This window comes from Orcinus orca, chromosome 3, assembly GCF_937001465.1.
Source record: "Orcinus orca chromosome 3, mOrcOrc1.1, whole genome shotgun sequence".
Taxonomy (NCBI): domain Eukaryota; kingdom Metazoa; phylum Chordata; class Mammalia; order Artiodactyla; family Delphinidae; genus Orcinus; species Orcinus orca.
Window position 1 is genome coordinate 84,264,640 of NC_064561.1, and position 22,551 is coordinate 84,287,190.

Consider the following 22,551-nt stretch of genomic DNA (forward strand, 5'->3'; position numbering starts at 1 on the left):
CATTTGGACTAGTAGTGGATGGGTGAAAAAATGGTTGTCCAGATATCAGAAGGAAGCAATAGGATTTCCTGATGGATTTGATAATACTAAACATCTGCCTACCTCCAAACTTCCTGATATGAACGAATGGATTAATCAACCGACACTAACTGTTTAGGCTTTGCCAGTTGGGTTTTCAGGTGCTTGTTATGATACACTTACACTTTAGAGAAAAGGAACAATGAATTTAAGTTAAATAACTTGTCCAAGGCCTCACAGATAGTGTGTAGTGTGTAATGGAGTGCAGGCTTCAACAGAGAAAGGATTCTAAAACCCTACACACTGTATAATGCTACTTTACATTTTTTAGTTTATATTTACAGAAGTGTATCCTTACTATAAAATAAATTCAATATGCTTGTAGGTAAGATATGAAGCACTCTTAAGAAAATCAAGTGAGTGATCTTCGGGATACTTAGAAGTAATGCTTACTTTACTGAGTGTGGCACAGGGAAATTACTTGGGTTCTTAACCACTCCCTTTCTCTTCCCATATTTCAATACCAGATGTTTATCCTTTTGTTCAAGATAGTTATCTGGATTCTCTAAGTTGTACAAACAAATAAATATGTAAATGAATACCAGAGTGTAAACAAAGAAATACTTCCTTGACCCGCCAGATCCAACTAGGTTATATATCCACAAATATGCCTATTCTAATGTTTAAATTTTAAGAAATGCCACAGAAAAATCACTTGAGAAAAATCATTCCAGCTCCTTTCCTTCTGTATCTTTACACCTATATTTTCTTTAGTTATCTTTTCTAATACAAAATGAACTCACAGTACACTGTTTCCTTTCCCCCCCCACCCACTACTGCAAATTCCACTAAGGTAGTATTTAACAAGTAACGTTTATCAGTAAGAAACTATCTTCACATATGCACTAGGTCAAGCTTCAATATTTCCTTAAAACTCTCCTCAGTGTTACACAGTGAATGAAGATATGGTTTAAGTACTATGCAATGCATTCAAGTTAAAAGAAAGGTGAATGTAGAATCAAATTATATGCCCCTGGTACAATAAATCTTCATTAACTTCCTTATCAAGAATGCCATCCAAAATATTTCAAATTTACTCACAGAAAAATAGGACTGGAAAGGCTTCTCAAAAGGTCATGGTTATACTTTCAGGAAGGACTAAGCAAAAGCAAGGCAGCACATTATCTACCTTTACTCTTAAAAACACTCATTCTATGACCTCTTTCACAAGAGAATCAATTTTAATGCCTAAATTAAACTTCTTTCAATGCAATTTAAATCCTTTTCCTGAGTAACTGCTGAGTCTCATAGACATAATCTCATCTTTTAAGTCTTTAAGATTTTAAGCTGCACACTAGCTTTTCTTATTGCAAATTGTTCAAACCTGACTTTACTGTGGTATTTTCTTACAATTGAAACAATTTATTACTAAAACCCAGAAATACACTGCCTCAAAAAGAGTTTTACAAAATAATTTGTACCCTATAGATATATATACTATTTCCTAAAATCTGTCCTATCTATGCCAACCACTAATTTTAAGCCAAGAGAGAAAATAAGACAGAGAACAAATAAGCACATTCAATTAAAATAACAAACAAAAACTATGAAATTAGAAAATGTATTAAGTGCAGGTAATTACCAACTTATGTACTACAAATTGGGCTTTAAGATAGTTTTGAACTTGTTTTCTCACATTTTCAGCATAGCAAGGAAGAAATGTTAAGATTCTGGGAGTGGGATTCCTCCCATCCATTTCCCGTTTAGTCGGCCACAATGAACACAAGTCTTCAAAGCCATAGGAAATGTGTCAGGTCAAGAAGTCTAAAGCAAGGCACAGCATATATATCTATCAGCCTTTAACTATACAGTCAACTCGAGCAATGACTAATACTTCTGTACACTCAAGTCAAAATCAATTATAAAGAGTTGAAGGAGGGAGCACAAACCTAATTTTTCATTGTATTTAATAACATTTCAGTATTATTTGAAGTAATAATTCAAAGGAAATAATTCAGATGAAAATAGGTATTACTTTGTTAGACTATAATGAGAATAAAAATGGAACAAGTATACAGTACTGTGTTTCTGAATGAATCAATTTTCTTAATAAAAGCTTATAGCACTTAATAAGAGTAATCAAGTGGTACTTTGAGAATTTTAATACTTAAAATATACTTGTGCCATTTAATGGAATTAGACTTATACTACTGAAGTAAAAACATTAGAGTAATAAAACACAGCTGATTAGAATTACCTTTCAAGAGCTGCTCTTCGTTTTTCTACAAATTCTGTGGATGATGAATCTTCTTTACCCACTTTGACCTTGGTCATGCCTTTGAACAAATTGAAAGACTCATGATTTTCTATGACTGAGAAACATTCTTTTATAATCATTTCTGCATAATTTAAAATATATTTTAAATTTGAACTTGACAAAAAAGCTAAAATTATAACTAGTATCATAGTTTTGAGAAATTAACATCTGTACTTGGCAAGCACTTATAAGGTAAGTTTTAAAAGAGTACAGCTAAAGCAGAGGTTGAGCTGTGTCTGTAGTTTTCTAACCTATAACTGTTTGGACTCTATCTGATATACATTAAACTCTTGGTAAGTTAAAATGTGCTTGCATTTCAATATGCATAATGGAGTTCAAATTAGTAAATTTAAGCACATTTGATATGTTCATCTCATATGAGCAATAATTAACGTTCTTTACTTTGGGGACTAGAAAAATAAAAATAAGTGTAATCCATTAATATGCTAAGTATTTCCTCTGTTGCAGATTCTAAGAACATGTTTATTTATCATAGCTGGTTTTATAACAGTTTGAAATAATGAGCTCTTTCATAGAGATATTTAGAACTCTTCAAATTTAGAGAATAAAAATCATGCTAATCATTTCTGTATTAGCAATTTCAATTTTAACACTACTATCAGATTGCAGATTTTTCTTCTTTCCCTGTTCTTTTTACTCTCAAAATTCGATTCTGTAGAAATGAAGTAATGACATATGTACAACATGAATGAACCTTAAAAATATTATGCTACGTTGACAGAAGCTTGTCACAAAGGACCATGTATTATATGGTTCCCTGTTTTTTGAAATGTCCAGAATTGGAAAATCTATAGAGAAAGAAAGTAAATTAGTGATTGCCTAGGACTGGGGGTGGATGAGGAAATTAGAGGATGATGGCTAAGGGGTAATAGAAATATTCTAAAACTGACTGTGGTGAGGTATGCACAAGTCTGAATACATGAAAAGCTAATAATGAATTATACAATTTAAATGGATGAATTGTATGGCATGTGAATTATATCTCAATAAAGCCATTTAAAAATAGATCATGTAAAACCATGTAATTCTTATTCAGGTTGGTACACCTGGTGAAAAACGATATATCACCTATGAATGTTTTAACATAATTCCTCTGAAATACAATAGTTTGAAAAAGAAAACTCATTCAAACACTTAAAATTACCTACCTTGAGTGGACTACTAGGTGTGGGACATTATTTCACATATTATGTTTTTGTGAAAAAAAACCTTACCACTATATAATTTTTTGCTTTTTTAAATTCTGTGATCTTCTGCTCATGCTACTTCCTAGAGGTAAGTAACAATTATGCGCCACTGCGGTAAATAAAAACTAACTGTAAGCAGTTACTCCTTAATACTTTTCAACTTCTTTGTTGCTCTTTTTTAAAGGCTTCACAAAAATAGTGCTTTTTAGTCAACTAAGGTTCTATAAAAGCAGTAACAGTTATATGCTAATGAAAAGACCCCTCTTCCTTCAGTGGCAGTTACAGCTTCCCAGGAAAGAGAAGTTAGTATTCTTATTACACCACTGTGTTTGTTACTTGAAAACCACTGGGTATATAATTAAAAGGGCCTCTCATATTTAAAATTTTTCTTAGACAATATATTCATTTTTGTTTTTAAAAATTGATGGACAATATGAAATTTTTTTAATGACTGCTTCTCTACTTGATTTTCTGCCAGGAACTTCACAGAACAACTTGTTACCCACCTTCAATAACTGAAGTTCAGACTTTATGCACACGTTTAGAGGAAACTGTTTAACTTGGCTTCATCTTTTATTTAACTACAATTATTTTTCCTGCTAATTTCTTTATTTATGTCTTTTTTTTAAACTGCATTTTATGTGGTTGCCTCAAATTCTTTCAATCTCCTTTTAATTCAATAATTTGTGGAAGGCTGAAGATTATTAGGGCAAAATATTAGTTTGAAACAGAACAAACTTGGGCATAAAAATTTAGTTAAAAAAATTTTATTTTCTGGCTCAATGTTTAAGGCCTAAACTAGTGCATCTAGCCATCAAAATGAGAAAAACTATTTTTTGTTTTTTTCTCTTTTGATATATAAAAATAGCTGTACAACTTAAAGAAAAAAGGATATTAATAACAAATAATTTATGATAAATGAAACTCAAGCTCACTACATAGATAACGGGAGGCCAAAAGATACCACTGCAACAGTTTAGAGGACAGAGAAGTAACATTATTAACTAGACTAGCAGTTCTCAGAGTATGGGTAGCATATTCGTAAGGTTTCTGAGACCCTTTGGGCTGATGGGGGATATATACAAAAATCGACCTTCATAATACTAAGCTGCTATTTGTGTCTTTTTTGCTCCCATTCTTTCATGAGAGCTCAGTGGAGTTTTCCAAAAGTTATATGATGTGTTGTATCACAACAGGGAGAGTGTAGAAACAGATACGAAAATACAGCTATTTTCTATTAAACCACAATTTAAAGAGATTTTGCAAAAATGTAAAAAACAAAAGCAAGCCACTCAATAAATTTTTTTGTCTTATAAAAATTATTTTTCACAAAAATTTTTTAATTTGTTAACAGGTAATGAGTTTATTATTATTATTATTTTTTTTTTTTTGCAGTACACGGGCCTCTCACTGTTGTGGCCTCTCCCGTTGCAGAGCACAGGCTCTGGACACACAGGCTCAGTGGCCATGGCTCATGGGCCCAGCCGCTCCGCGGCATGTGGGATCTTCCCGGACCGGGGCACGAACCTGTGTCCCCTGCATTGGCAGGCAGACTCTCAACCACTGCGCCACCAGGGAAGCCCCGAGTTTATTATTTTTAAGTGCATTAATAAATACAATTTTAAAATTCTCATATAATAGGGACTTCCCTGGTGGTGCAGTGGTTAAGAATCCGCCTGCCAATGCAGGGGACACGGGTTCGAGCCCTGGTCTGGGAAGATCCCACATGCCGTGGAGCAACTAAGCCTGTGCGCCACAACTACTGAGGCTGCGCTCTAGAGCCCACAAGCCACAACTACTGAGCCCACATGTCACAACTACTGAAGCCTGAGTGCCTAGAGCCTGTGCTCTACAACTAGAAGCCACCACAATGAGAAGCCAACGCACTGCAATGAAGAGTAACCCCTGCTCGCTGCAACTAGAGAAAGCCCACGCACAGCAACAGAGACCCAAAGCTGTCAGAAATAAATAAATAAAATAAATTTATAAAAAAAAAAAATTAAAAAAGAGAAAGAATATAATAAATACATTTAAATATATCAGGTTTCAAAAATCATAAAAGATATGGATAAAACTGCTTTTCAAATCAAATGTTTAAAAAAGTAAAAACAATAACTTAAAGATAAGTAAAATTCATTTTGAATACTTTTCAGAATAATAATCATGTATATAAAAAAATAGAGATAAATAAAAACCTATGACTGAAAAGCTTGGAAAATATACTACAAAATTTTAAGACATGACAGATGTTTTTTAATGGTGGGAAAATGGAGGTTCTCCTCCTCTTTTGTAATATTCTGCATATTCTTAACTAAGTAAGCCTTTATTACCTGTAAAAGTAGAAATGTTTTTAAATGTTAAATTGAAGTACGTAATAAACTAAGATGAGTTTAAATAGCTCCTGTGTGAGCAAGGCTAGATCAAATCTTTTTGTACAATGTATAGCTAAGCACAAAACACCTCCAAACCCTTAGAAAAATGTTAATATACTAATAATATTGAATATTCTCTAAGTGTTACTCAATAATAAGATACTCTAATGACTCTAAAAGGGTTTTTAGTTGCTTTCACCTTGTCAAATATTTAACAACATTATATAAATCAAATCCTCAAATGTTAGAAAATAAAACTTAGCTATACATTCTTCAGTTGATGAATGACTATCAAAAACAATACTTAAATCCAGTATTTCTAGATATTGAGATGTCATGATAGTGAATGATCATGGAATAGACACATCTATACAGTTAAAACTGAACTAGTAAGAGTAACAACAATAAATTTTTAAAAATTCATACTTACCTACTATACTTTTTTCTGGAGCTGGTGGCACAATGTAACCAACATGTAAATACTTGCTTGCTAACTTGCTATGCAAACCGAGAAAGTCACTAAATCTTCTTTTAACTGAAAATTCACTCTTACTGAACATGGAAAGAGAAGTCTACAAGTGAAGAAGAGGTATTTCAAATTTTGAAAACTAAACAATTTTTTAGAAGTTAATGTAATACATAATTGTGAACATGCATATATACATATCACACACACTGATCTACTCTGAAAAAAATGCAGAGTAGCTAACTAATGTGATGTAAAGATTTCTAACAACTGAAAAACACCCAAATCATAGAATTTTTTTTTTTTTTTTTTACAGAAACTTAAGAGGACAGAAAATGTTTGCTTTATTCTACCCTTAACTCATCTCATTGACTCTACCTGTATTTATGCTAATGATTCTTAAATCTTTACCTCTGGCCCAGATCTCCTCTGAGCTTCAGTCCAATAATACATAGCCCAAGGGAAACCTCCACTTAAATCTCACTGCCACCTCAATTTCACCATATTTTCCCCTGCTCCAACATAAGTTCCATGAGTGAAGGGCATTTCTACTATACTGTAGTCCTTGGAAAAGAGCCTGACCCCAAGGTATTTAATAAATAAGTATCTGTTCAATGAATTAACAAATCTGACTCCATACTGTGCTCCTCTCCTTGTGTTGCCTCTTCTCCAGGATCACTCCAACAACCACAAGGTTCCTCTAGACAAAATCTCAGGGGCTTCCCTGGTGGCGCAGTGGTTGGGAGTCTGCCTGCCGATGCAGGGGACACGGGTTTGTGCCCCGGTCCGGGAAGATCCCACATGCCGCGGAGCGGCTGGGCCCGTGAGCCATGGCCGCTGAGCCTGCGCGTCCGGAGCCTGTGCTCCGCAACGGGAGAGGCCACGACAGTGAGAGGTCCGCGTACCGCGGGGGGGGGGGGGGGGGGGGGGGGGGACGGGGACAAAAAAACTCAGGCATGGGAGGGAGGCTCAAGAGGGAGGGAATATGGGGATATATGTATACTTACAGCTGATTCACTTTGTTGTACAACAGAAACTAACACAACATTGTAAAGCAATTATACTCCAATAAAGATTAAAAAAAAAACACACACACTTAGGCATCCCCCCTTCCTCACTCCTTACATCCAAGCTCTACTGATTCTACCTCCTATACATCACAAGAAGCCATTTATTTCACTCATCCCTAGAACTAATTCCTTAGTATTAAGAATCGCTTCTCACAGCTAGGACTGTTTCAGATCCTCTCTCTTTAAGATTTGAAGGCCTACAATCCCTTTAAGGATTGCAACCGCCTCTTAACTCGAAATCCTGACCTTTACTTTGATCCTCCCAATCCATACTGAGTCAGAGAAAGCTTTCTAGAACAAAGATCAATTGTACCACATTCTTGTTTGAACCTCTTCAATGGCTCTCCATTATATATACTAAGGATGAAGGCTGAATTCCTAATGTGGCTGTTCATAATATAGGAAGGCTTACTGCCAAACAATTTAATCTGGCATCACTTCCTGCAGATCCTAGAAAGAACAATGCTTTCTTGATTTCTGGCTTTTACGCAAGCAAATCCCTTTGTCCCTCTCCCACCCAAATCACTTCTCCTACCTTTGCCTAGATTAGATCCCTTCCCGCATACTCTCCCGGAATACTTTACCTACCAAACCACTCAGAACTCATTGTAGCTATTTATATGCAACTTTTACTGGATGATAACCTTTGTAAAGACAGTGATCACTTACACCTTAATCACTGTAGTATCCTCATACTACACATGGTGAAGGCTCAATATTTTTTTAAAGGAGCAAAAGACTTACCTTTGTTGTTACTCTATAAGCCATGTAAGCATTCATGCCATCACCTACAAGAAAAGTCAAACTATTAAAAATCATAAGCTTAACCACATGCACACACACAAGGTAACTATATGAGGTAATACATTAACTTGATTGTAGTAATCATTTTATAACATATATTAAATCATCACACTGTACATCCTAAATACACACAATTTTTATTTGTCAATTATACCTCAATAAAGCTGGGGAAAAAAACAAAACAAGCTGCCACGAGTTTAAAAATAAAAGCACCATTTTAATATTGTAATAATGCATTTAGTTAAGAAAAATAGCACATTAACAACCAAGCTAATTATCAAAAAGAAGCAAGTACAAAATATAATAAATATTAACTTACCAACTTTCTCTGGATCTGATACACCAATTTCTATATCAAAAACATCTCCATTTGCTTCTTCTTCAATCTAGAAAAATTTTTTTTGTTATTAAAGATTCCAGTTTATATTACTGTCATAATACTAATAACTATAATTTTTACCATCTATCTTTTATTAGGGTCACTGTCACATCAATTTGAAAAGTCACTCAGCACTCCATTTATGAAAAACAATAAAAGCTTTCACATTTCCTGACTATGTAAAAGATACACACACACACAAAGACAACAGGAAAAGCATCACTGGGAGAAGGAACAGAAAATCTTGTTTTCCTCCAACTCCTCAGATATATAGAAAACATTGTAGTCTTCTGTAGGAATATTGTGGAATGTTTTTGTTCTATATACTCAATCTTCAGATTCAGATTATGAAAATAATTAATTCCTTGATTTTTTTTAACATTAGTATTTTTCAAGGTTGTATCTCTCCTCTTTAAAAACCAGGAGGTAGCCATTACTTTTGCCAGTAGAATCCTATATACTTGCAGGAATTATAAGCAACTTGAGCACCATGATTTCACCAATTACCTAGTAAACACATGTTCTTCTTGAAGCCAATGAAAGCACTATAAAGCTCACTGAAAAAAGAAGTAGGAAAAATGATAAACCTACGGGACTACAGAGAAGCACTTTTCATCCATTGTAAATAAGCAATCCTTATTAATAGCAGTTCTGAGGGAAATTTTTGTTACTTTCAAGAAGAAAACACAGAAACTTAAATCTTACAAATTTTAAAAGCAATATTAATAGTCTAAAGCTACCAAAAATAAAGGGATGTTTTTCTAATGATAATTTTTTTCAAAGTTGCCCTCCTGTACAGATTTTTTAAAAGTAAGACTTATTTGAACTGTAACACACATAAAGTATATAAATCCTAGGTAAAGAGCTCAATGATTTTTACAAAGTAAACACATCTTCGTAACCAGAATGTAGATTAAGAAAAAACACCATCATTACACCTTAGAAGGTCCTCATGCTTCCTCTCCACTCACAACACATCTCTTACTCTGCCGACATCACCCATTAACATTTATTATACTTTTATCAAATAAAATTACTCAAGATACCACTTTATTGTGATTAAGTTTTCAAAGCACTTTCAGACATTACCTTATTTGACCAAGAGAGGAACACTGAGAGGCACACATTACCATCATGAGATCACAAATGACAAACTGCTTGACTTGAGAAGGACAGTGATGTGCCCAAGTTACTGGATGAAAAAGGGGTGGGATAAAATTAGAAGCCAAATCACCTGACCTCTTTAGTTCAGTGTTCTTTTCCAAACATTACTAAAAGGCTTTGATTACAAATGACTAACAGTAAAGAAATGTTGGGTGGGGGACAAAAAATGTATTATTTACATATTAACTTAGAATATAAACATTTTTCCATACCTCCTCCCTGGATCTGTCAAAGATCACAGGAGCAGACATACTCTTTGATTCAATTCTGGGAGCAATGAGTGTCGTGGGGGTCACAGGTGTGACTGCAGGAGAAGGTTCTGAGGAGAGTATAGGTTCCCTTTCTGGACTGTCCAGAGAAACTTCTTCTGTAGCTTCTAGATAAAAATTAAACAAGTTAGTTGAGGACACTGGTAACAAACTCCCAATAGTCTACAGAGCAGTCAATAAATTATGAAAAATATTTTTATATGATCCACAATATCAAAATATTATTTTAAAATAACTGTTATAAATAATTTATGAATCCTTCCTTAATTGTTTATCAAAACTTTAAAACCAACAGTGACTTTGTTGATTTTAGGAAGAATCCCAGTAAGTCAGCATAACTGTCTATACTAGTGGTAGGGATAAAGCCAGTAGGAAAGCAATGACGTGGATAATTCCACATTCATTTGTGTTTGGATCTGTAATATATCTAATACTTGTGGTAACTTACCTTCCAAAATCTTGTATTCAGGCTAACATTACTATTCTTTTATACATATGAACACAAATTTCATGGCAGAAAACTGCCCAGAACTATCCCAACTGGGATTAAAACTTTGTTATGGAAAGTCCACAATGTTAGTAATCTAAAGCAATTAACCACTAAAGATTACTGGATATTAGCTGAATACACAAATACGACGCAAAACAAACAGGTGCTTAGGTTTTCATTTAAAGTGTTCGTTCATTTGAAAAATCTAAAATTAAATATATTTAAAAACAAATCAAATCGATAAACTGAATGTCTACAAGCTATGTAACATGTGCTAAATGCAATGGAGAACCATAAAGAAATGTAAAATATCATACCTGCCCTCAGGGAGTTTATAATCTAGTTGGGAAAACAAGACATAAGCATGTGGAATATTAAATAATAATAAAAGAAAAATAACAGCCAAGAGAAAAAGAAAATTACAAGACATTTAATTGCTGTATGAACTAAAGAATAAACGCTATAATTTGAGTTAAGTGGGACAGAATAATTTAGGCTGGGGAAAATGAGGAATATTTTATGAAACTGAATTGAGAAGATCTGAATGAGTTTAGAGAAAAAATGAGGGAAGCATTCCACGAAAATGAAATACAGTTGACCCTTGAACAACGCGGGAGTTAGGGCTGCCGACCCTCCACACAGTCAAAAATCTGAGTATAACGTATAGTTGGGCCCTCCATATATGTGGCTCCTCTGTATTCGAGGTTCCACATCCTTGGATTCAGTCAACCTCAGATCAAGCTGTACTGTAGTATCTGCTAATTTAAAAAAATGCACATTAGTGGACCCGAGCAGTTCAAACTCATACTGTTCAGGAGTCAACCATAACAGCATAAGCTAAAAGCAAAGCCAGAAAAGTGAAAATTACAATCAGGGGCCAAAATGATAATCTGTTGGTTTATAGAATGCTACCAGGAAAAGGCAGGCAGGAGTATAAAGGAAACAGGATCAGATCAGCCGTTTCTAACCTGAGTTTCCTACATTCCTTGAGGTTTGGGAAGGTAGTAATGATAGTGAGTCATTTTAATACCTCAAAAAGTATATCACTAGTAACATGTTATTTACCTGAAGTGGTATCTTACCTCTTGGATTAGGAGGTACAAACTACTATGCATAAAATAAATAAGCTACAAGGGTATATTTTACAGCACAAGGAATACAGCCAATATTTTATAACTATAAATGGAGTATAAACTTTAAAAATTGTGAATCACTATGTTGTAACCTGAAACTTACACAATATTGTACATCAACTATACCTCAATAAAAAAATAAGTAAAAATTTTTTTTAAAAAGAAAATAAAATGGATAGAAATTTAGTTTCAGCAGACCAATGTACAATTTGCTTTAAATTCTTCCCATGAAAAATTTTTTAGTAGAAGTGATCTAACATACTACAAATTAACAAAAATTAATTAAAACCAGACCTAAAGATTCCATAAAATGCCCCATATGTAAGTACAAAGATTAGCATTTCCTTGGAAGAGATACTTTGCAGATAAGTATAAACTGATTATGTCAATGTCAGCTAAGTAATATTTCACTCATACCACAGACACCAGAGAATTTTTTAAACAAAGGAATACTCATTAAACTTAGATTTGGTATCATTTGCTGAAAAGTGTAAGTGAAATAAGCTAAATACCCTGGCAGAAACAATTCTAAAAGTCTAGGACAATTTCAATATTGGCAATTTGCTCACCCTCCCTTATTCTTCTAGGACAGCTTCCTAGTATGTTCAGTGTAGCTTAGTGCAGGATGTAAGTAATGGTGGAAAGGGGCTCTGTAGTCACCCATATTTGGTGAACACTCTGTAAGTAAGCTAGTAACAGTAACAAAAGTCACACTTGAACTTTTTCTAATACCACTTCTGACATAATAGTATTTGAAATGCTACCCAAAATACATGAGCATACATACCAATTACCATCTAATCTTATGGTTTTAAAACCAAATGGCTAAATCACTAGAGCAATACCTATAGTTTCTCCTCTGATACATGTCTTAGAACACCTAATGATGTCATTATGAAATGCAGCTGAGTTTAAGATGAACGATAAAGCATAAACAAAAGAAACAAAAGAAACAAATAACTATTTTTACTGCTTAGTCCATGTCCCTCCTTAAAAACAAAGACAAACAAAACAAACACTGACATTGACCATATTTGTATCATTATATTTAGTATAGGCTGCACTAGGTAGACTAAAACACAAAAAAAGATTTTTCTAATCAAGCTTAGTGGGCAAATATCACTGTATAATCCGCATGTGGCAAACTGATCAGCTGGGCACACTGTAAACAAGAAAACCCTCTTTCCTTACACAAACACACACACACAGTTCTGTTTTTAGAGTTTCAGCACACTCATTAACAGAATTCTGAGACTTAAAGGTGAAAGATCCTTTAATAAAATGGATAATCTAAGTGTTCTATGTATGACCCTCTACTATTAGAGGAATAGGCACAATTTTAGATTAGCACCTACTTAGCAGAGAAAGAACTTGTGTCATCTTTCAGATTAAAACATAAATGCCATGAAAAAACTTTTAAGGACTGCCTGGAAAAAAGTCCATGAAAGCAAAGAAAAAGGAGTATTACAACTTTGGTTAACTGTCATTATACTCTAAGTTGTAAGGCACCTACAAAAAAAGGGGGGTGGGGGTAGGAAAATGATTGGAATTTGGTATCACATTTTTAACTTTCTGACGTGAATTCATAAAATACATGAATTTATCTGCAGTGAAAACTTTTCATATATCAAGCAGGAAATTATATGGACCTCTGTGATGGAGGATTGTATCTTTAAACATATTTGTAGGGGACTTCCCTGGTGGTGCAGTGCTTAAGAATCTGCCTGCCAGGACTTCCCTGGTGGCACAGTGTTTAAAAATCCGCCTGCCAATTCAGGGGACACGGGTTCGATCCCTGGTCCAGGAAGATCCCACATGCTGTGGAGCAACTAAGCCTGCTCACCACAACTACTGAGGCTGTGTGCTGCAACTACTGAAGCCCGTGCACTCTAGGGCCCGTGTGCAGCAACTACTGAAGCCCATGCGCCTAGAGCCCATGCTCCACAAGAAGAGAAGCCACAGCACCACAACAAGGAGTAGCCCCCGCTCGCCACAACTAGAGAAAGCCCTCGTGCGGCAATGAAGGCCCAACGCAGCCAAAAAAAATACAGGATGGTTTGAATATTCAACCACTATAAAAGCTGAGGATGTATTATTAAGTTTTAACTCATGAAAGCCAGTTTAGGTAAATTAAGCTCTTAAATACACAAAGATTTACTATTTTAATTATTTGTGTCACTAATTCTAAGGAAGATTTTGCTTTTTAATATCCAAACATTAATTTGTACCTAAATTTTAATCTTAAAACAGATAACTGTTTTAAAGAGTCCAATTTTTTAAAAGGTAGAATGGACTACACCAAATCCTGCCCCCATATCAAAAATAAATTCCTGAAATATCAATTTACTCACCTAAAATTCAATCAAAATGGAACATGTGGTAAATACTGAAGCATTTTATTAAAACAGATTTCAAATATATGTAGACTATAAATTAAGTGATTGTTTTAAATTATTTTTTTATTTAAAAAAATTTTATTTATTTTTGGCTGCATTGGGTCTTCATTGCTGCACACAGGCTTTCTCTAGTTGTAGAGAGCGGGGGCTACTCTCTCTTGCGGTGCACGGGCTTCTCATTGCGGTGGCTTCTCTTGTTGGAGAGCACGGGCTCTAGGCATGCAGGCTTCAGTAGTTGTGGCTTGCGGGCTCTACAGCGCAGGCTCAGTAGTTGTGGTGCACGGGCTTAGATGCTCCACAGCATATGGGATCCTCCCGGACCAGGGATCGAACCCATGTCCCCTGCACTGGCAGGCGGATTCTTAACCACTGCGCTACTAGGGAAGTCCCTAAATTAAGTGGTTTTTAAGTCCAGAGTTTAATTTTGCTTTGTGACAACTTGTAAGTAAAAAGAAAATATAATCACTTGCTATTTCTCAAAGTATGAATGCCACAACCGTTTGTTTGAGTCCAAGTACTGATCAAAATAATCAAATTATTAGTGTGACTTATTTTCACATGCTTAAAACCAGAAAGGATCACATTTGTGCTTCTTTCAACAGTCTTTATTTTTCACAAAGCAAATTAACTGAAATTTCCTATCCTCCTCAGTTGGTAACAAGAAGAGCTACCATTAATACTTTACACAAAATGTCAGTTCTGCTTTAGAGAATATTTTCTAACAGAATATATGCTATAATTGACAATTATTTTTTTTTTAAATAAAGGTACTTATAATTACCTGCAAAAAGGTCTTCTCTGTCATCATCCAGCACAACTTCTGCAGGTTTTGGACCATTGGAGTTCGTACTAATATCTTCTGTAATAAGACTAGCTGGATCTGGAGATGATGGACTTGACTGTTAAAAAAACAATAATTGACAATGGATTGCCATGTTTGTCTGTTATATCTCTATACACTACAGAAATAGAATATTCTCTTGATAAGAAAAGAAGACTAACAGCTATTTATAGTTCCTCCTTTGAGGGTAAGAATGAATCAAAAACATACTTTTACTCACTTTCTCCTTTCTTAACAAGAAGTCACTTAAGATTTAAAAATAAAATCTTCTCTAGTCACCCAGTTAGATACACTAATTTGCCATGTTGACTTATAATTAACAAAAACAAATTTTAATGATTTACATAGTATATAATATTATGACATAATAATAAATATCATATCTTGAAAACATGTTGCATGAGTAAGAAGTTCCAACTACTTACTTTACTGTAAGAGGAAGCTTTAACAGTAGTTAAATTGAGACTACAATTATTCTAAAATTTCTATAGTTTCAAACTAAAAATATGCCCTCCCCCAAATATTTACATTTCAACTAAGCTAAGGGACTATTTTTGTACTTTTTAAAGTACAAAGGTCAGCAAAATGGAATGAAGATTGTAAAGCTTTTAGTTTTATCACAGTTTTCTTATAGTAATAATTAAAACCAATACTATTTTTTTTTTAAAAATAACAAAAAGGAAGTTGAATATGTCAAAAGTGCACAGCTAGATATTTTTACAAACCCAACATCCCTGTGTAATCAGCACCCAGATCAAGAAAGAGAACATTATCATCAACTCTAGAAGCTCCACTCATGCTCCCTCCCATTCTTTACCCTCTCTCCACCCAGGCTTCTACCAACATGGATTTGTTTTTCCTGTTTTCACTCTTCATGGAACTGGAATCATACAAAATATATTGTTGTGTATTTGGTTTTTTATCTTAATGTTATATATATGAGATTCTTCTATATTATTGTATGTAATAATAGGACACTCATTTTCGTTTCTGTAAATATTTCACTGTGTAAATACATCATAATTGATCCATTCTACTGTTGATGGGCATTTGGATTTTCAAATTTCATTATCAGTTTTATACCACTACCAATAGCACTGTATAAACTTTCTAGTACATATATCTTTTAGCAAACAGTGAACAAATGTCTGTTTGGTATGTACCTAGTAGTGAAATACCTGGATCATAGGGTAGGTGAATGTTCTTTAGAAGATATCACTAAACATTCTTCTAAAGTGGTTATTTAATTTATACTCCCACCGGTAATATATGAAAATTTCAGTTGCTCCACACCCTTGTTAACACTTTACTATATTCCATCTTTTTCGTTTTAGCGATTATGGAGGGTGTAGAGTGTATCTTTTGTGGTTTGAATTTGCATTTCCCAGATGAATAATGATGCTGAGCAATTTTTCATATGATTAACGGACACTTGGATATCTTCTTTCGGGAAGGGTCTCTTCAAATATTTTCCCTATTTTTTTCTATTGTTCCTATTGATTTGTAATTCTTTACATGTTCTAGATACAAATTCTTTGTGAGATATGTATCACAAATATTTTTCTCCCAGTCCGTACTTAATGCCTTTCCACTTACTTAATGGTAGGTATTGATGAATAGAAGTTCTTAATTTTAGTAAGGGTAAATTATCAACTTTGTTTTAAGATTAGTAAATTTTTTGTAGGATGAATAATTTTTCTTTTTTAAACACTGTCCAGGGAACACTGAGACATGTCTCTTCTTCTTTTTTTTTTTTAATATTTACTTATTTATTTGGTTGCACCAGGTCTTAGTTGCAGCATGCCTGTGGGATCTAGTTCCCTGACCAGGGATCAAATCTGGGGCCCCTGCACTGGGAGTGTGGAGTCTTATCCATTGTGCCGCCAGGGAAGTCCCCAAGGATGAATAATCTTTTAAGGCCACTCCTAATTCATAAGATTTTCTGATCAGCTTTTTGAGTAAACTATCCTCTTCAGCATGAGGACATTTCTTAAGAGCTTTCAAAAACAGTTTAAATTCCTTATGGGAAAATTTTAAAAAGCGTTTTTTTTTCTCTCAGGAGCTCATAGCTCATGCTTATAGACCAAACTCTCACAAAGGTATGCCTCTATTTACCTTAGCATTTTTTCTTGAAGAAATTTGGAAACAAATAAGCTTTTATTATAAGCTTCGTCTAGAAGATGTTCCTGACCACCTCAATCTCATCTCTAGCTGAGTCTGGTTAGGTGAGTGATATATATGCTTCCACAGCATATCTATTTCTTTTGCCATAATTTCTCTTACCATACTATATTATAATTATTATCTGTTTATAGACTACAAATTCTATAAGGAAAGAAGAATGTCTTATTTTGCTTATTACTTTTTATCAGGTTCCTGGCCGCAAACACTCAATGACTATCTATTAACTGAATTCTAAGAAAATAATTACAAATATGTGTAAGAATTGGCCACAAGTTTGTCAACCAGATTGCCTATAATACTGAAAGGTTTGAAATACCCTAAAGCACAGCTACATAAAAATGTAGCAGAGTGGCTCCAACACCCATTCATGATAAAAGCTCTCAGTAAACTAGGAATACAAGGGAACCTCCTCAATTTGAGAAATAGCTACAAAAAACCTAGAGCTAACATCACACTTAATGAGAAACTCAGAGCTATCTCACTAAGATCAGGAACAAGGCAAGGATCCCCCCTGTCACTACTGCTTTTCAACATCATATTGCAAGTCCAAGCTAATGCAGTAAGACAAAACAAGGAAATAAAAGGTATATAGATCGGGAAGAAATAAAACTGTGTTCACAGATGACATGATCCTCTAAGTAGAAAATCCAGAAGAACTGACAAAAAAGGCTCCCAGAACTAATAAGCAATTATAGCAAAGCTGTAGGATACAGGTTAACATACAAAAGTTAATCACTTCTATATACCAGCAACAAACAAACAGAATTTGAAATTAAAAAAAAAAAAACATTTACATCAGCACCCAAAACAACTAAATACTTAGGAATAAATCTAACAAAATACGTATCAATACAATATCCATATGAGAAAAACTAAAAACCTCTAATGAACAAAATTAAAGAATTAAATAAATGAAGAGATATTCTATATTCATGAATAGGAAGATTCAATATTGTCAAGATGTCAGTTCTTCCTGACTTGATCCACAGATTCAATGCAATACCAATCAAAATCCCAGCAAGTTATTTTGTGACTATCGATAAAATGATGCTAAAGTTTACACGGAGAAGCAAAAAACCCAGAAGAGACATTACTGAAGGAGAAGAACAAAATGGGAGGACTGAAGCTACCTGACTTCAAGACTTACCATAGGCTACAATAATCAACACAGTGTGGTACTGGTAAAAGAACAGATTAATGGGACAGAATAGAGAGCCCAGATATAGATCCACATAATATGGCCAGTTGATTTTTTGACAAATGATCAAAGGCAATACAATGGAGAAAAATTAGTCTCTTCAACAAATAGTGTTGGAACAACTGGAAATCTACATGTGAAAAAAGAATCTAGACACAGACCTTACACCCTTCACAAAAATCAACTCAGAATGGATCACAGACCTAAACGTAAAGCACAAAAGTATAAAGTTTCTAGAAGATAACATAGGAGAAAATCCAGATGACCCTGGGTTTCATAATGAGTTTTTAGATACAACAGAGGCACAATCCATGAAAGAAAGACTTGATAAGACAGACTCCACTAAAATTAAAATGAAAACTTCTGCTCTGCAAAAGATAGTGTCAAGAAAATGGAAAAACAAGCTGTAGACTGGGAGAAAATATCTGCAAAACACACAGCTGATAAAGCACTGTGATCCAAAATATACAAAGAACTCTTAAAATTAAACAATTAGAAAATGAACAACTCGGTTTAAAAACAGGACAAAAACCTTCAAGATACTTCACCAAAGATAAACGCATGGCAAATAAGCATATGAAAATATGCCCCACATCATATATCATTAGAGAAATGCAAATTAAAACAACAATGAGACACCATTATACCTCATAGTGGTACATTCTATATACCTATTAAAGTCAAAATTTGGAACACTGACAACACCAAATGCTGATGAGGATGTGGGGCAACAAGAATTCTCATTCACTGCTGGTGGGAATGCAAAGTGGTACAGCCACTATGGAAGACAATTTGGCAGTACTTTTATAAGATGAGCATACTCTTATCATACATTCCAGCAACCGTGAACTTTAGTATTCATCCAGAGGAGCTGAAAACTTATACCCATACAAAAACATGCACATAATGTTTACAACAGCTTTATTCATAATTGCAAAAACTTGGAAGCAATGAAGATGTTCTTCAGTAGGTGAATGGGTAAATAAACTACAGTACATCCAGACAATGGAATATTATTCAAACTAAAAGGAAATGAGCTTTCTAACCATGAAAAAATACAGAAGAAACTTAAATATTACTAAGTGAAAGAAGCCAGTCTGAAAAAGCCACATATTGTATAATTACAACTATATGACACTGTGGAAAAGGCAAAACTATGGAGATAGTAAAAAGGTCAGTGGGTTGGGGGAAGGAAGGGATGAACAGGCAGAGCAGAGAGGATTTTTAGGACAGTGAAACTACTCTGTATGATATTGTAACAGTGAACATATATCATTATACGTTCGTCCAAACCCAGAGAATGTACAATACTAAGTGAACCTTAATGTAAACTATGGATCTTGGGTGATTATGATGTGTCAAAGTGGTTTCACCAATTGTAGCAAAAGTACCACTATGGTGGAGGATGTTGATAATGAAGGAAAATGCATGTGTAGGGGCATTATATGGGAAATCTCTATACCTTCCATTCAATTTTGCTGTGAACTTAAAACTGCTCTAAAAAGTAGTCTATTTTTCAAACCATGTAGTAGCAGAGTGGCATTTACTGACACAGAAAGATGCTTTTAATATGCCATTATATAAGAGAAATAGTTACACATGTGACCCGGTTTCCTGACACTACTCATTAAAAATAAATGTTTTCAGCAGTTGGCCCTCTGTTTCTGGGGTTCCAACAGATTCAACCAACTGAAGATTAAAAATATTAAAAAAGTAAATTCCAAAAAGTTCCAAAAAGCAAAACTGGAATTTGCCACACACCAGCAACCACTTACACAGCATTTACCTTGTACTTACAACTATTTACAAACATTTACATTGACATAGGTATTATAAATAATCTAGAAATGATTTTAAATATATGGGAGAGATTGTATATAGATTATATGCAAATACTATGGCATTTTATATAAGAGACTTCCATAAAAGGGATTTTTGGTATCTGTGGGATGTCCTGGAACCAATCCCCTGTGGATACTGAGGGAGAACTGTACTTGTTTTGAATAAGATACAGGCATTAAGGACCTACATATAATATACCTGTACCCTCAACTTCATTTTGAACAAAGATTTTATTTTTGAATACCAAAATTTCCTGGAGATCAAAGCTCTGGATTGTAGTTCTGCCTGCACACTAACTTGTCTATGGTTACATAAATTTCCTTAAGTACCATTTTTTTGTCTATTTAATGAGAAGTATATCAAAATTGCTATAACAGTCTTTTTTTTTTACCTACACATTTTACTATTTCACAATTTCTAAATCTAAAATCACCTGATTCGATTTCTTTTTGCATTTCTTAACCTTGCTTGATAATAACTTTGAAAAAACAAAACACCAAAATTTGTAAAAACTAAACGCAACTTTAAAAATAGTCAGTCTCAACTCACTGCTATAATTTAATGCCTGTGTAATGAACCTGTGACCAAATCTCAAGAGAAAAGACAATCAACAGATCCCAACCCAAAACAGCTCAGATGTTCGAAGTATTAATCAAACAAACTTTTAAAAGCTTTTCTAACTATGCTCCATGAGATAAAGGTAAATACATATGAAGTGAATGAAAAGAAAGATGTTCACAGCAAAGAAACAGAAACTACCAAAAAAAAAAAGGAAAATTTCAGAACTGAAAAAAATTATCTAAAGTAAAAAGTTCAGTCTCCCTGGTGGCGCAGTGGTTGAGAGTCCGCCTGCCGATGCGGGGGACGTCGGTTTGTGCCCCGGTCTGGGAGGATGCCACATGCCGTGGAGCGGCTGGGCCCGTAAGCCATGGCCGCTGAGCCTGTGTGTCCAGAGCCTGTGCTCTGCAATGGGAGGGGCCACAGCGGTGAGAGGTCCGCGTACCACACACACACACACAAAAAAAAAAGTTCTCATGATGGGTTCAATAAAAGACTGAAGATGACAGAAAAAAGTGTCAGTGAACTTGAAAATAAATCCACATAAAGTATCCAATCTGAATAACAGTGAAACAAAAGTTGAATAAAATGAACAAGGGGGACTTCCCTGGTGGTCCAGTGGTTAAGAATCCGCCTTCCAATGCAGGGGACACAGGTTCGATCCCTGGTTGGGGAACTAAGACCCCACATGCTGCAGGGCAACTAAGCCCACGTGCTCTAGAGCCTGTGTGCCACAAGTAGAGAGCCCTTGTGCCGCAACTACTGAGCCCGTGCACCACAACAAAATATCCTGCATGCCGCAACTAAGACCCGATGCAGCCAAATAAATAAAAAAGTAAATATTAAAAAAAAAATGAACAAGGCCTCAGGAGTCTGTAAGATAATATCAAAAAGTCTAACACTCATGTCACTGAAGTTCCTGGACAGATGAAAAATTTTTGCACAAATATTTACAGAAGAAATGGTTGAAAATTCCTGAAGTTGAAGGACATAAATTTATAGGAGCAAACCTCAAAGAGGATAAAACCAGAGAAAACTATGTTTACACACATCATCACACAGCTAAAAATAAAAGTATTAGAGAAACAAATGAAAGTAGTGAGAGAAAAAACCCATTTTTACAGGGGGACACCAATTAAAATGACCAGAGATTTCTCATCAGAAATCACAAAGACTAAGAAAACAGTCTAAGAATACTTTCAAAGTGATGGAAGAAAGAACTGTCTACCCACAAATCTATAAACAGCAAAAATACCGTTCAGGAATAAAGGTAAAACAGTTTTCAGATGAAGCACAAACAAGATAATTCTCCATCAATAAACCAGGTCTAAAAAAACAGTAAAGGAAATTCTTTACGCTTAAGAAAAATGATACAAGAGGAAACAATGAATGAAGGAAAAGCAACAGAAATGCTAAATATCTGAATAACAAAAAGAAACTACGTTTTCCCTCTTCAATTCTCTAAAATAGATACGTCTATTCAAAGTAAAAATTGTAATGCAGGCCATAGCTATAATATATGTAGACTATTAACAACCTATAACGTATTCTTATCATAACTGAATGTTTATACTACTCTAATATCTTGGATATTCATTTTTCTCTGACATCAAAGTCAGAGAATGAAAAACTGGCATGTTGATGTAACAAAAAGGACTCTTTTATATCATAGTTCAGTGCCTGAGAGTGGAGAACAAGATGGGAATGGTGTGGACGGGTGAGCAACTCCAGTAATGGCTGTGGTGGCAGCAGTCACCCCACTGTGGGGAGACTATGAGGCATGCACTTTCTATTGGTGCCCATCCATCAGCAGCATGGAGTGCCCTGCTCCACTGCTCACAG

General features: G+C 34.6%; 1 protein-coding gene across 2 annotated transcripts in view; it reads right to left on the reverse strand.

Annotated features, from left to right (window-relative positions):
- SNX2 (sorting nexin 2) overlaps positions 1–22,551 on the reverse strand; it is a 53,533-nt gene that overhangs the window by 16,623 nt on the left and 14,359 nt on the right. For both annotated transcript variants that reach the window (XM_004267429.4, XM_033423729.2), the window contains exons 2-7: positions 14,868–14,985; positions 10,011–10,174; positions 8,575–8,641; positions 8,196–8,239; positions 6,346–6,487; positions 2,276–2,354 (exon numbers count right to left, since the gene is read on the reverse strand). In XM_004267429.4, the coding sequence (XP_004267477.1) occupies positions 2,276–2,354; positions 6,346–6,487; positions 8,196–8,239; positions 8,575–8,641; positions 10,011–10,174; positions 14,868–14,985 (614 nt within the window). The remainder of the gene's footprint in view (positions 1–2,275; positions 2,355–6,345; positions 6,488–8,195; positions 8,240–8,574; positions 8,642–10,010; positions 10,175–14,867; positions 14,986–22,551) is intronic.